The 16767-nt window shown below is 40.5% G+C and overlaps 1 protein-coding gene across 1 annotated transcript; it reads right to left on the bottom strand.

The window, feature by feature from the left end:
- Window positions 1–6911: 6911 nt before the first annotated feature.
- Window positions 6912–11714, bottom strand: prkab1b (protein kinase, AMP-activated, beta 1 non-catalytic subunit, b). Its single transcript, XM_080894382.1, has 8 exons — window positions 11354–11714; window positions 11034–11197; window positions 9895–10064; window positions 9713–9806; window positions 9482–9596; window positions 7959–8092; window positions 7787–7855; window positions 6912–7629 (listed from the first exon to the last, which is right to left on the bottom strand). The coding sequence occupies exons 2-8, from the start codon at window positions 11178–11180 to the stop codon at window positions 7552–7554; spliced, it is 807 nt and encodes a 268-aa protein (XP_080750508.1). The 5' UTR covers window positions 11181–11197; window positions 11354–11714; the 3' UTR covers window positions 6912–7551.
- Window positions 11715–16767: the final 5053 nt, after the last annotated feature.

The raw sequence follows: 16767 nt of genomic DNA, 5'->3' as shown, positions 1-16767 counted from the left end.
TCACATCACCCACCACAGCAGAAAGATTGATTTGTCACTTTTCAATACTCACTATTTCCCATTCATAAGCACTTATAACACAGCTGACTCATTCTTTTAAGGTGTCAGTTTGAACACTGATCCACAAGTTTAACTGAAATATTTTCAACTTTTGATCCCATTACAAAATTTATTCTGCTGTCTTTAGACTGACATCAGGGTCTGGTTTCAGCAAAGCAACCGTACAACATACAATTGGCTTTTATTTCAAAAATGAGCTCAGATCTGTGGAGCCTTGTATAGAAAAGTGGTCACTGTGGAAACTGTGGAAACTGTGGAAAGTTGATTGGTTTTGATTCATTCATACAACCTCCAATTGTTGTTTATTAATGTACAAATGCCATTAATAAAGACAGCCATCATCTAAAACATAAAACTGCACAGCTGGTTCTTGATGGTCATCTAGCTTGAGCTCAGGATGAATGTGTGCACTCGTGTACTTGAAACAAATGAACCTAAATTAATGGTGTCATCTAAAGTCTTTGCCTTGACAGAGGGCAGTAATACAGAGAGCTGCTGGACTATCATTTTAATCACCCTGTCTCAAGTCTTAGTATCAGTAAGTTATGCGGGAACAGCAGGACTGATGGGACTGCGCTTTTTCTCGCCAGCACAGTGGCCAAAAGAGTCACAGCAAACTAAACCAACAGCTAACAGGAAAAAGAAATGCAGTGAGGTGTGATGGTCCTGGGTTTTCTGTTTTGGACTTTTTTTTATTCTTATTATTGAACATACCCTTTGGTTCTTAGTTTGACCAGTATTGTTTATTCCTGATGTGTATCATGTGCATCACAAGTCTTTGTTTTTTGGTTTCTTTATGGTCTCTTTTATGTTTTCTTAGCCTTCCTTTTATCCCCTTCTGTGTCAGGTTTGTGTGTTAGAGTCTGTCTTCTCTGTTTAGTTACTTCCTAGTTTTCGTCACTTGTGCTTTGTATTGACTTAGGCTACGTCCACACTAGCCCAGATAGATTTCAAAACAGCGTTTTCATCTGAAAACGCGTCCACACTGTCTTTTTCAGTCGTTTTCACAGAGTCCGAAAATGCTTACGTTCCAGCACTGCGCATGCGTGAAACGCAAGAAGATTCGACCTGCCTCATTTCTGTCTGCCGTTTATTTACTTTGCGGCTCTTTGAAACGTTACAGCAAAATGTTGAGAAAAAGCACCGGGTTTTTTTTTTAAATGGACTAACAATGAGGTGGAGTTGTTGCTGCGTAAAAGTACAAAGTTGCAAAAGCGAGTGAGAGTTAAAGAATTTAAAGAAAAGCTATCTGGAGCATGTACAAACTGATATTAATCTTTAATAGGGCTGTAAAATTGAGAGCAAACAAAACAACTGCTGTAGAATGCCCTCTGCTATCTTAGTTTAATTGGTTACATGACTGCATCATATGACTAACATGCGTCATCTTTTTAGAAAGTCTGCATTTTCGCTGTCCACACTGCATTTGAATGTTTTCAAATGTATGCGTTTTCCACCAGCGAAAACGCCGCCTCAGTGTGGAGGCCAAAACGGAGAGAAAACGAGAAAACTAATGTGTTAGTGTGGACGTAGCCTCCACTTGTGTGTTTCCTTGTCTCACTTGGATGAGTGACGAAACGTTTCTCCCACAAAACACTACGTCCTGATGAACAGAATCAACTTTTGGAGATTTACTTTCCTGGATGATGCATCAAGACGTTTCCTTGTCTTGGTTTCTCTGTGTTTCCCATTGTTTCCTGGATGCATTCCCTGGGTTTCCTGTATTATTGTTCCTACTGTTTCCTTGTTATTTGCATTTCCTGGCTCCACTGTTTTTTGGATCATGTTTATCTTTGAACTATTCAGCATTAAAGGCTTGCCATATTTTTTACTTCTGTCTGCTGTGTTCTGCATTTGGCACCACAATAAAACTATCCTCATGCTACGCAGCTGATTGTGACAAAATAGGACTGGAATCTGCAATTTTAAATGTCAGCTGGTAAAAACCCCCAGAAAACTATAGTTCATAACATGACAGCATATCAAAAATGTATTTTTAAAGCAACAGGAGTTCTTTGAAATGAAGCTTCTTTGATCCTTACACATTGTGTGTCTCATTAATTAACATGACTTTGTTACTGAAACAATGCCTGTTCATCCTGCTGAATTGTATCTTGGTTAATCAAGTAAATCTGAAGACAATCTCCCCCAGCATGCTTGATGCTGGCCCTGTGAAACTTTTGTTTTGCCACAATATGCCTTGGTCTTTGAACTTATCAGCTCATTGTTGTCTTTCAGATGCTTAATATCTTCTTGTCACCAACACTTCCATGTGACCATACCCCGCCCACTAGTTTTTGTCCCCTCCCATGCTTTGTAAGTGGTTCTTGGTCGTCTTAGCCTCTGAGTCCCACTCTCTGAATCTGTTACTAATACTCTGACACATCCTTGCAACGAACTCTCGGAACAAAGGACTTGTGTGATTTCTTAATATTATTTGAATGTGCCTTGTGCAATTCATCTTTAACATCACATTACTTTGGATTGAAGATAACTTTGGTAAATCTGTGGGGGTTTTCTGTTCAGTGCACTTTTTTGGTCTTTATTTGGAACCACCAAGACTGAAATGCTGCTGCTCTCCGTGTTTCAGAACTTTACCTAGAAACGTCTCCATGTTGTGCTGTAGTTGAAATCTGACAGAAGACACTTGCTGACTATTTACGGAGTGTCTCATTCATCTATCTGTACTCATTGCACACTTTAAGGGACAGAAGTTCAGTGACTGGTGACACAAGTTTTTTTTTATATTAACGTATTTGTTATGTTATAAAATGTCTTTTATGCCTACAAATATAATACACAGGTGTTTTCAGGGCTTCACCAAGTTGACTGAGCATCTGTACATGGAGAGAGTCATCTGAGAGGAAACACAGGTATGATCAGCGAGAGCGTTATCAGGCACCGCCTCCTGTAGAGATGATTAGCTCCAGCATGTGTGAGCATACAGCACTGTGCTTTTGTGGTGCTGTACTGGGGGTGATACATGACATGAACAACTACACAGTAAAAATCAACACATATTAGAGACAGCGTTTTATCAGTGTCCTTAACTTTTTAAATCTGATGAGTTCGAAGTATGATGAAGGATAATTGCACACTTTCATCTTCAGAAAAATGGCTGTCCGCAACACGCACGCAGAGGGTTTTCGTTTCTTATGGCTCATTATGAGCATCCCTTGTGGGATTCTGATCAGGACTTCTGAATCCAAACTATAGACATCAGAGGAGATATATGTTCAGTCTGGCTCATCACCAACTTTTGTGACTTGAGAGAAGAAAACTGTTCTGATTAACAATGTTAACAATAGTACAAAAAGATTGGGATCCCAATCTTTTTATACTGGAACCCCCAGGATTCAGCTTCAGAACGGCACAAACTAGTCAGGCATTAATTGTCTGCTCCCAAACCAGAAACCTGGCTCCACTGGCCTAAAGACAATTTTTGCTGTGGTAAGTTCAATTATTGTGAGAAACTTTTAAAGGTGTTTTTAATCAATAAAAACACCTTTAAAGGTGTGTTTTTTTCACACCTGCATAGAGAAAAATCTAACTTTTTTTTCTCTGTAGGTGTGATTGCAAGTAGACTGAGGACTGAACACTACAAGTGTCAGCAGGTAAATCTATTAGTCTCAGTGCAGGGGTGGAGATAAATTTGCACACCTCAAACAAAGAGAAGAATATTGGGTTATGGTCTTAAGACCACTGGGACCCTACACCAGGCAGCTTGTTCAACAAACTGAGTTTAAAACTAAGCTCTGAGTCTTGTGTCCGACTTATGTCCGACTCCACCATGCAAGCAGACCTGGGCACGGTTTGCAGATCCTTTACAGAACCTGTGACATCTTTAAGTGATTCCGGTTCTGGGTCGAGCCAGTGGGACTGATTTAGGTGACTTTCAGTGAAAAAGATGTTGAAGTTCAGACTCTGACTGAATCTCAGTCTGTGAAGACATTTCAATATGAAATGTAATCAGTTTACAGTCAGACTGTCTGCAGCTGCTCTGCTTCCATTAGTGTGACCACTTATAATGGAACAAATGACTGATTATTGATCAGTGCGTAACACACAGTACACACACACTCCCTCCCTCCCTTTATTTGTCTTCCCTCCCTCTCTCTCTATTAGTATGTACCCGTATGTGCCTTAATTTCTCCCACCCTCCCTCCATCTCTATCTCCTTACTTCCTCCCTGTATTTACCCCTCACCCACTTCCTCCAATTTCTCCATCCCTATTTACCTTCATTTATTCCTCCCTCCATCCTATCCCCTCCCTGTATTTACCTCTCCCTTGATCCTCCTCCCTTGTCTCCCTTCCTTTGCTCCATATCTTCCTCATTCTCTCCTCCCTCCTACCTATACTCATGTGTTATCTCTTTCCTCCCTTCCTATATTTCTATCTTCCTCCTACTCTTTTCCCTCTTTCCTCCGATCTTTATGCCTTTTTTCCTCTGTCCTTCAGTTCCTTAATCCCTCCCTATTTCCCTTTCTTCACAGCATCTTCCCACTCTATCTTCCTACCTTCTCTCCTTTTCTCCCTCTCAGGCTCCCTCCCTTCATTTCCAATTCACTTACTAGTTTCCTATCTCCCTTTCTTCCCACCATCTATTTAATTTTAACTTTGAGTTTAAAACTTTCCCTTTCGATACTAAAGGCTCAAGCTGCTGATGGACTTGTGATGATGCAGTGAGTACTTCCAATGTGCTTATACTACTACTGCGTGTCATTAACCTTTATCTTTTATCTCCCACGCTGTGCTTTTTGTTCTGTCTCTATGCTCTCTTCCCTTTATCCTTACCCCCAAACCAGTCATGGCAAATAACGACCCTACCAGAGGTTGCTTCCTGTTGAAAGGGAGATTCCCCCCACTGTTGCCAAGTGCTTGCTCATAGGGTATCATTTGATTACTAACCCTAATACTGTAGGGTCTATATCACATACTGTACCTTGACAGCTACTGCTGTCAATTAGATTTATATGAATAAAAGTTTGAATTGAATTGATTATAAACCCTAACGAAACCCAGTCATTTAACACAGCACAGTAAAACCCGAGAATCAACCAAAAACTGAATTAAGAACTGGTTATTTAAAAGTTTCTTTGTTGATTTACTTTCTTATTTAAGTGATGGTGGATTACAACTTGTTCATTTGACTACAGTAACAATATAATCTGAAAAGTATTTTTGCACAGAACATGGCCTTCATAGCTTTTTTCCATCACAAATATTAATTTTCACGACCATCATGTTTGTATTTCATGTTTCCTTCTTTACTTGTCCAGGACTAAATGTGTTTATCATTGGAGTGACAAAATATCCCCAGTAACACACACACACACACACACACACACACACACACACACACACACACACACACACACACACAAACAAATGGGGCTTTTCAAAACTTAAAATTGCCTGTAAATTCTGGTGATCCTATATAGTTGACATGAGACATCGGTAATTTTCCTAAACTTCAGTGATCAGCCTCCACAAAGCCCTGAAACTACTAGGTTGCTATTGTGATCAACTAAACCAGCCTCCTTAATTTAAAGCAGGAAGCCTTTGGTTGTTTAACCTCGTTTCAAAAGTTCAGTTTCGTTGCTGTGTCTGTAGATCACACATAGATTATAGACAGGATTCAATTCAAATCTATAAAGACCTCAAGAGGACCAACATCTCCACCCAGCTGTAAAAGTCATCGACAGTGCACATAACTCCATGAGAGTAAAGATGACAGTGTTAGTGGGATGACCCAAATCCCTTTCTGTTTCAGCTTTTCATTACTCCACCATTATACCACCACTGTTCCAACTTGAAAACTACTGCTAACTAAATAAAATACTCATAAACGCATGCCTTATTGTCTACACCAGAAGTCCCTAAAAATCTGAGGTCTGCAGCCTCTTATTACAACTTGCGGTTATGCACCAAGGCTACTGTCAGTGACATCCTGCAGTAGGAAGGCTGTAGAGGGTTTGTTTGCTTTGCAGCTGATGAAGCAGCTTCTGCAATTGGGTGACAGAGAAGAACAGCCACATTTGAGTGGAAAGATCAATGATAAGCTGACCATCATTCACTGAATTAGAAGATGGTCCATGATTGGAGGGGAGCGGAATAAATTCCTTGTATTGGCATATTACAGGAAATGATACCGCTATATGGGGATTCTAAATGCTGCATAACAGTTTGCACCTAAATATCATGTCATATTTGCTCTTTTACATTTCACATGTGCCTTTCTTTCAAGTTGACCCCAAAATTTGTTCTCCGTCAAGTGTCAAGAGCTACCAAGTTGATTAGAAATATAGAAATATAACATTCTGTAATATGTTCATGTTATTTATGTCCTTTACCTACATGTTTGTGCAACAGAAGTAAACATCTGTCATGCTTCCCTTACCTGATTTTCACTCTGCTAAACTTGTTTCTTTATGGGCACAAACAACAGGAAAAAAAAAAAAGACTGAAAATATGTAATTGAACCATTTCCAGGTTTTGCTTTTCATCGTGTCCATTTAAAAACAATTTGATTATGTGAATCTTTACCTGGATGTAGATACAGTAGGTGCAGTGAATGCTTATGCTTAGAGTCAACATACTGTTGAGTATGTTGACTACAGCCGTTTTAGTATATTCATTTACAAATTGCATCATTCAAAAAAAAAAAAATAAAATAAAAAATAAGAACAGCTGCACAGGTGGACACTGATGCTCATCTCATGCTGAACTAAAAATAAGTGTACTCGTGCAATTCACGACAAAAACAAGAACCTGGTTTCTAAAGCCCAGTGTGTGCACAGAATCATACAACCTCAAAAAATAAAAACCCACGCACAAACACAAAAACTCATAGCACTAATGGATTTTTGCAGTCATCATTTTTTTATGAAAATTTCATTCTATTTCTGATTTATAATGTGTCATCTGAAAAACACTGTATCGTTAGAAAAGAATAACAAAAAACAACAGAGGAATCATATGAAATTCATTACATGTTACATTTTTTCCACCTCTTAGTGTCTTTGTGTCCATTTCCTCGTGTAAGGAGAGCCGATGCAGCTGTGCTAGCCTCCTGGTTAGTAAAACTAACATTTTTCAAGTCTCAGTTTCAGGCAATTCCAGGTCACTTCAATACAAATGTCAAAATTGAGGCTTGGCGTCAGAGTTGAACGATTACAGATCTCCCCCGTCCTCATCATTTTGGTCTCCAGCAACCACACTTGTATTAATTAATCAGGGTGAAGTTGGAATGAAGTCTTTTAAAACACCGGCCTGCTCATAACATAACACGTATTTGCAAACATTGAACATTTCAACATTTTCAAATTCTGAGATCATAGAACAGTTCAAAATCAATAACTTTACCAAATGTTTTAAACCGATATCAGGAAGATACTTTAGGTCCAGTTTCAGCAAAGCAGTCCAGATAGCAGCTGTGTACACCAACAGATCGATTTCAAAAGAGGAGGAGGGAGCGCACCTCCGTGGATTATATTGGCTTGTACAGAAGAGTGGTCACGTACTTTTTCTTGTATCGGTGTGTTGCACTGAGAACCATCACCCCGTCCTTTAAAAACAAACAGAAAGCAACCCACAATCACATGATCGCATGACATTTTGACACAGCACCGTGAGAACTGACAATCACAATCTGAATTACAGCATTAACAATTTGGGCAAAAATAAAAAATTAAAAAATAAAAAAGATCTATTCAATTTGTTACCTTGATGGAGAGGGCATACAGGTGATTTAGCATCACATGGTTAGGCTCTGGAAGCAGTGTCGGGTCACACTGTGGAAAATTCACAGCAGGATGAATCAAACGTAAAATTAAACATATGCATATAAATAATTATATAATTAAATGTATATAACAACTCAAAGCCTGGACTTACAGAAATACCAGTGTCCTTGTTGAGCAGCACTTGCAGCAGGTGAGGAGGTAAGAAAGGAGGATGTTTGAGTTTGTCATCTGGCTTGGTTACATATGCGTCCTGTAGGTAGGGGCCAGGAGGAGAACTGGACAAGTCTGGGAAAGAGTGATCAAATGTAAACAAATAAATAACTTCGCCTTAATAAAGCTTTACAGAGAGATACAGCAGACAGAATTATTCAAGGACCCTTTGTAAACAAACACCAGTGAAAACAAACAAAAAAACAATATGCAATATTGAAATAAAAACCAGACTCCTCCAAAATGCTGCAGCTGCACTCTGCATATTTTAGCTGTTTCGGCGCATGTAGACCATCATTTTCTGGGACAATCGATTCAAAGGCTTTTCCATCAATAATCTTTATTAATCAGGCAGCATAAAGTTTGGACTCGATTCCAATCATTCATCTACAGTCAGCAGCCACATTATTGGGTAAAAACTGCTAGTACCCCTGTTGCCTGCATAATTGCTGTAATTCTTTGCTGCATAGACTCAACAAGGTGCCGAAACATTCCTCAGATTTAGTATATTAATTTGATATTGATATGACATCATCACAGTTGCTGTAGATTTGACAGCTGCACACTCATGATATGAATTCTTGTGTTGCACCACATCCCAAAGTCCTCTTTGGACTGACAATGGCCATTTGAGAGCAGTGAACCAACCGTCATGTTAAAAAAACAAAACAAACAAAAACCAGTTTGAGATAACCCGAGTCATCTCAAACATCAGCAATATTCAGGGTAGACTGGTGTTGCTCACGCTAATACACCATCAGCAGCCTGAACTGATACAGGGATTATGTTGTTTACATAGTCGGGAGCCCAGAGAAATTATAGCTTCAGTTTCCTGTTCTTAGCTCGGTGTGGTCTTCTGCTGCTGTAGTCCATCTGCTTCAAGGTTCGATGTGTTGTGTGTTCAGAGATGTTCTGCTGTATACCTTAATTGTAACGAGGTGTTCGTGAGTTTGTACTGTCGTCCTGTCAGCTTCAAGGAGTCTGGCCACTGTCCTCTGACTTCACATCAATAAGGCATTTTCTCCCAGAGAAAAGCCGCTCACTGGATATTTTGTCCCACCCACTCCATTAGCTAGAGACACTACAGATGGTTTTGTGGGGGGGAAAAAAAAAATCCCAGCAGATCAGCCATTTCTAGAATACTCAGACCAGTGTGCGGCCAACAACCACGCCAAAGTCACTTAAAATCACTTTTATTCTCCATTCTGCATTTTTGTTTGAACTTCAGCTTCATGCCCAAATGTACCATGTCGTTACCATGTGATTGATATTTGTGTTAACAACAGGCTGAATGGGTGTACCTACGTAACAAGCTGGCTGCTAAGGGTACAATCATCAAAGCAATAATCAGCCAAATATCCAAAATTGTGAGCATACAAATCAATATGGCCCAAGTCTGAACATGCTTTGGAGTTACAGAACCACCTCAAAGTTTTTGAGTTACAAATTAACAAGTTTCCATACCCGAGACGTCAGCCGAGTCCTGAGAGTCAATCCTGAGGGCATCAAAGACTTCAAAGTCTGTTGTTTTCACCTGTATGACATTATTGACTGTTCCAGTTTTAGACGTTACCACGGCCTGTGTGAGAGCATAAAAAAATTAAAACATTTTAAAAAGGTAATGATACACACTTCTAAGTGTAAACCACTAATAAGAGTAAACTAGTGACCCCAAAATGTAAAACCTCCACTCACCCCAGCCGGATCCAAGATCCACTGACCATCCACACAGAACTTGTATTGGTGCTCTCCCTCAGGCAAGTCCACAATAGCCACAAAGTTATTCCGACTGGGTTTGAGAAACAACCGCTTGTTACTTTTTAATAAGTTTAAACAGTGAAGCATCTCTGAGGCTGCTTTCCCCTGACTCAAACTACCTTTTGTTGAGTGGGATCTTGGTAGACCAGTTGTTAAAAGAGCCGGACACAAAGACGTCTTTCGCTGCACCCGCCCATCTGAACACAGTCGGTCTGGCCTGCGCTAGATTTTTAGCGTCGCTCTCCAGGTCCTGCTGCCAGGCCAGAAACTCCTGTAACTCCTGTGGAGACTGAGAAGCATGATATCACTGCATTACTGCCCTGTTAGCAAGAGCGCCTGTAGTCTTTCTCCAGACTGAATGGCAAACTTAGAAAAACACTAAAGGATACAGAAAAGTGCTTTTTGTATGTGTAACCTCTAAAACATAGCTTTAGCTTATGATGCTCTTTGATGTTACTCTCCAATTAGATACAAAAAGACTTAATTCACCTTTATCAGGAATTTGACATTGATAAAACAAACTGTTGGACAAATCTTTGTTTTAACATTTGACTTGTGTACACATCACTAACAGAATATATAGCCTTCCTTACATCCATTACACACAGTTTTCACATCCTGAACAGACCACATTTGACCATTTTGACACATTACTGACACTTTGCACCAACTATTTTACAAGACACTAAGCTCTTTGGATTGCTCTCCCTCCTCCGAGGTAGTGTCAACATGTTGCCTCAGCATTAATTAAACTGGTTATCCTGCCTCTTGTTCTCCATTACACTGCACTCTGATCAGTCGTAAAAATAAAAGCTTCTGGTTAATAATTCTAGTTTAGGCCCCTCTTTTACCTCTTTAAAACCATATATAAGAGGTATTGATCCAATTTTATTTATATAGTGTCAATTCACAACAACAGCTACCTGTTACAAGGTGCTTTATATCATCAGGTAAGGAGCATACAATAGAGAGAATATCCCAGCAATCACACAATCCTGCTCTGAGCGAGCACTTGGTGACATAACTCCCTTTTAACAGGAAGAAGCCTCAAACGGAACAGCCAGGCTCAGGGACTGGCCGCCATCCACGGCGACCAGTTGTGGTTGGGGGGGAAATTGGTTAATTGTACAATAATTGGTACCAACTCATTTAACAACAAATTTACTTCCAAAAGCCTGCATGTCACTTGCTATCCAGTGCAATGGGACAGAACAGAAAGCTTTATTTAAGAGTTCATGGTGTAAACTTGCTCTAATACCTTTTGATCTTCTCTCTGGTAAAGGTCTGCATCATCTGCGCTGTCCATCATGATGTTAGAACGAGCCTCCTTCCCTCCATGATGTCCCTCTCTGTACGACCTCTCACCATGACTTCCACTGGATCGGTCACTGCTGCTGTTCCCCATCCTGATGGCTTCACACACTGCAAGAGACAACGCATCAAGTCAGCAGAGTCTACCGGGAGCCCCGCAGTGGTCCCTACAATGACCACCAGGGGCCCTTCGCGATACAATTCACGTATCCACTAATAACAACAGCAGCAGCAATGATTGCCAGCTAACAACTACAAATAACCCACCAAAATAAACCCTCCCAGTGGCGCCTCGGCTTCCTGCAGGATGAGCACCTTGGTCGGGGTGTTTTTATTCTTGTGTCCTTATCGTTGCTTTTTCCGTCTCCTGAAAGTTTTCCTCTGCCTGTAAACAGCAGAGCCGAGCGGCGTCCTCCGTCCCCGCGGACTAATACAAAACAGCAGTCAAGTTTTCTCCTGGCCCTTCTTTCTTTCGTTTTTTACCTTCCGCTGCCCTGATTTTAGTTTTATTCCGCCTTAGTCAGCCGTACTCTGATGACTTTCGCCGTTGAGCGGAAACTTCAGCGTCTGGCGTTGAAGGCCTGTTGAAAACACACCTCTTCCGCCTCCTGTGCTCGTTTTCAAAGGCAGTTTAACTGTTTGCTGCCCTGTCGTCACTGACAAGACCTTCTCGTTTACTGCGGCGGACTCATCTTTTTATATGTCGTGTCCCGCGGCTTCTTGAAATCATTGAAATGCCCAAAGAAAAAGAGACTTGGACGTTATCATCCGCGTTCAAGTACGATTTTTTTAAAAATATAGTCACAGTTTTTAAGGTTTTAAAGGTTTCGAATGCATTTAGAAGAAAATGCAAACATAGTGTATGTATTAAAACTGAATTTTTTGGACTCGAACTATATGTGCCTATTTCCACTTTTCTGCATGTTTTATCGTCAGTTCAGTTTTATTCATATAGTGCCAAACAGTCACCCCAAGGCGCTTATATCAGAAACTAATACGGAGAAATCCAAAACCATAAAAAAAAAAAAAAAAACCTCTATTAGCAAACACTTGGTGACAGTGGGGAGAAAAAAACGCTTTAATCAGGAAGAAACCTCCAGCAGGGAGGGACAGAGCTCTGCCATGGCCGGTTGAGGCGAACGGGACGGAAACAGGACAAAAGACACACTGTGGGAGAGATTAATAATAAATATTGATTAATTGCGGAGACACAGAGCTTGAAAAGAGGTGAGTGAAGATTAAATACTCAGTACATCATGGGATGTACCAGCAGCCTTGGGCAATTGCAACGTAACTGAGAGGGTTCAGAGTCACCTGATCCAGCCCTAACTCTAAACTTTATCAAAAAGGAAAGTTTTAAGCCAATCTTAAAAGTAGAGAGGGTGTTTGTCTCCTGAATCCAAAGTGGGAGCTGATTCCACAGACCTGGGCCCTGTTTCAGGAAGCCGGTTTGGAAAACTCAGAGTGAAAAACGACACTCACGGTTGAGTAACCCCGAACTGTCCAACTCGGAATATTCGGTTTCAGAAAGGCTGATAACAATTAGTTCAGTCAACGTGGAGTTGCTTTAACCCCAAGTGAAGCGCGCGGACGAGGATACATAAAGCCCTGATAAGCGGAGCACAGATTAAGCGAGTCACCATGGAGACGGAGGGAAAGAAGGCGCGGTCAATGCATCTTACAGCACTTGAGGCCGAAATTCTGATGGCAGCATATGCCGATAACATGCAAATTCCGCGGAAAAAAGTAACACAGCTTCAGCTGCAAAAGAAAGGGAGCATGCATGGCAAAACATAGCCGACAGAGTCAATGCGTGAGTGTTAATATAAACATTGATCTAGGGATTTCCACCCATTTAACACGTTATTTTATCATATGTTATTTTATTTGTTATTTTATACATTTTATTTTGTGATGTGATGTGAGCGCAGGTGCAACCCAACAGGCCCCAAACGTTCCTGGCAGCAAGTAAAAATGAAATATAAAAATATAGTCCAAACAGGTAAGGTGTAATTGTATTATGAGCCATAGTGCTTGGTCTGTTTGTCCCATGTAAATCAATTGCAGTTAGAGGCTACATTAATTTCCCCTCTGTAAGCACTTATTGAAATTATCTGAGCACATTACAAGTACATATTTGCTTACTCTGTATGCTCAAATGTGGCCCGTTATAGCCAACAGAAAAAAAGCGGAGGCCCGAAAAACAGGTGGGGGTCCTCCACCACCACCACTCACAGAGGCTGAGCAGTTGGCCCTCAGCCAAAACAGTGGGCGCCCTGTGGCCGAAGGCATCTCTGCGGGGACATCCTCTGAGTCAATAACCCCGCAAGACACAAGTGCCTACATAGGGGGTAAATTCAAAATAATACATGATGTGCATACATCCTTTCTTCACAGTCACCTTTGCAGTGCTACTCATTCATTTGATAAACTCTTTACCATAATGGATTATTTTGTAGTGAAGTTATTTTCCTACTGATTTTGCCTTCCCTCAGCCTTGGTTGTCTTTGAGAGCATAATGACAATGAAGTGTAAGGTGATTGGTATGTTTGTTAATTGCCATTTGGTCCCTTGTAAGTTATAAGTGACCTGTATAAACCTCATATTCTATCAGTTGATGGTGATGGTGTACTGCATCTGGTGCAGCCTCCTGTTGAGCCAGACCAACATGCAGTTGTGAGTAATACTCAACAGATTATATGAGTTTACAGTAGAACAGCAATGTTGTTTATTTCTTTACTACAGGAAAATAATGGAGAAACATTGACAGCTGTTACAGAGGAGGAAGCAACAGAGACACTTTATGAGGTTTACATCTTTTAATACTTTGTGTACAGGAAATACAGGCGACCAATAAAGCCAGTTGAACAAAAAATCTGTTTATTCTTCTTTCAACATGTTGAGGTGATGGGTCAAAAGAAATGATTGTGACATATGGTGTCTCTGACTGCGCTTCCATCTTGTATGTCCGTGGGAGGGTCAGGATGTTCATGGTTTGGATCACTGCTGATGTTTGGTTCAGAAGGACAGTGTTCTCCTCTAATTGTGGCAATGTTGTGAAGAATCACACATGCCACAATAATGTCACATGCCCTTTCTGGGGTGACCCTGAGTCTTTGCAGGCACTGGAACCGGGCCTTAAGCATTCCGATAGTCATTTCAACTCTGGCTCTTGTCCTGCAATTAGCCAGATTATATCGCTGCTGTGGGCCCGGTTCAGGGTCAGGGTAAGGGGTAAGCAAATAGGGTAAACATGGATACCCCCTATCACCAAGCAAGTAGCCAGTGAACTCTCCTAAGACAGAAGGGTACACTTCAGTTCAAATGTCCCTGAAGCAATTGGTCTTTATATATTTTACAGTATTCTCAACTCACCATGTCCAAATTTAGTGCTCAGTGTACATTCACGGAATATTTGTGAGTCATGGACAGAGCCTGGCCACTTGGCTTCCACATTTGTGATAATGTTGGCAGCATCACATATGATCTTCACAGTGCAGAGAACACAAATTAGCATCCATTACTATAATGAAATAATTTGTTAGTTTGAAATGCTACAGGGAACTATGTACCTGTACATTAATGCTGTGGAAAGACTTCCTGTTCACATAGTCTCCTTCATTTACTGAAGGAGCAATGATTGGAATGTGAGTGCCATCTGTACAGCCAATCACGCCTGGGAACCCTGAAAATAAATGTGCAATTTAAGTAGTAGTCCAAGTATCACCACATCATGAATTAAGTTCTGTTCATCCTGATACCTGCAATTTTGTGGAATCCCTCTTTGATAAATCTTGTGGGTCTGTGACCGGGGAACACCACAGACGAGTGCAGGAGACGTTTCAGTGCAACTGTAACATTCCTGACTGCCCGACAGACGGTAGCCTTGGAAACGTGCTCAGCGTCACCAATATTATACAGAAAGCTCCCGTTTGCAAAAAACCGAAGTGCAATACAAATAATATGCAATGAACTGAGAGCATGTCCACGATGTGTCACATGCGTAATATATGGCCTGAGGATGTTATTCAAATAAATTATAGATTGTGCTGAGAAACGGTAACGTTCGCACAGACAATCATCAGGAAATGATAAAATGTCCAAACGCGCTCTGATCACTCTCTCCCGGCGGAGAGCTCTGCGGAGAATTTGGGCTTCACGATCTACTGGCTCTTCAAGGAAGGGACACGCCATGTCTGACACTTCCTACTGTCAGGTTTCCGACAAAGGGGCGGAGACAGTCAGGGTTAGTTGTAGTAAACCTGCTAGGGGGCAGGTTAGCTTCACGGCGTGTGTCGTCATAGTGACTCACTCAGGCTTCAGCTGAACTCGCTTTGTGAAACCGAAAACCCAGAGTTTTCGTTAACTCAGGGTATACTTACTCAGTTTTTCCACTAAACCGGCTTCCTGAAACAGGGCCCAGGAGGCTGGAAACTGAAGGCTCTGCCTCCCAGTCTACTTTTAAATACCCATAGGAGCCACAGGTAAGCCCACAGTCTTGGGGAAAATTGTTCTTTTGGAGTGATACAGTAAAGATGGGTTCTAATGATTCAATACCTTATATGTGGCGAAAAGGATTTAAAATTTAATTCTGGATTTAGTTATACAGGAAAAAAATTGTAAATAGAGTCAAATTTTGTTAATTTGCATGTTTATAACTGCTAACATCCTGCCAGGAAGTGGAGATTAAAATTATTTATATGGTTAAATATCGAATTTTTAAATGATGGATCTAAGTGCTCATGTTAATTAATGTGCATTATCCCTGCTAAATAAAAGAATTATCGCCTGTTCTTTACTGACGTACTGCCAGCTTTTCTGTGTTACGATCACAGATCCATAGGTTTCTGCAGCTCAGCACTCACATCTGATTCTTCTGAGACATTCTCACACCTCTCCAGTTTCATGTAATCCATATATCCGGGTGTTACTGTATGCACTCAAAATAAAAACAACACAGGGTCATCAGTTTTTAATAAAATTCATCTCTTTTTTTCTGTCTGGATTAGCAGAGAGAGAACTACTGTACATGTAAATACAATTGACAGCATGCATTTTAACGTGTATCAGTTTGTTCCCTGAAGCAATATGATGTCCTGTTTTTAATGCAATTCCAAAAAATGAATATTTGATAGATGTTTTGAAAAGAATCCAAATGTAGCATAATACATTTAAACATCCTGACATTTTATTTGAAATAAAATTCAGTGGGTCACAATGTTACAGTTTTAAGATTCAAAAAGAAAATCTTAAACAAAAGCATTAACATTAGCAGTCGTTTCCACAGTGGTCATTTTTATTTTAGACTGTGTTGGAGAAAAAAAAATCAGCAGCTTATTGTATTTCCAGGGATATTCTCTATAAAATTTCAGTGCTTCATGTGCAAACAGATTACTTTCCAGTGTTGCAGCATTGGAAACTTGGTCCAAAGCACAAAAATCAAAATCATTCAAAAGATTTTAGCTATGGTTCATTTTCACCAGCCAAGGTTTACAATTAGAGATGTAGTTCCTTCTTTTCTCTCTTGGGGATTTATATGGATTTGGAAAAGGGACTTCAAAGGGAAAACCAAGTCGAGATGACCTTCTTCCAGTGCTGTACAGAGGTTACGATCAGCCGAGAAGCATGGCACTCATGTTTTATGAGGTTCTGCCGATGGAAAATGCCAAAATCAGAGGTTA

This window comes from Rhamphochromis sp. 'chilingali' (assembly GCF_963969265.1).
Source record: "Rhamphochromis sp. 'chilingali' genome assembly, chromosome: 10".
NCBI lineage: Eukaryota > Metazoa > Chordata > Actinopteri > Cichliformes > Cichlidae > Rhamphochromis > Rhamphochromis sp. 'chilingali'.
This window is presented reverse-complemented; position numbering and strand designations above follow the sequence as displayed.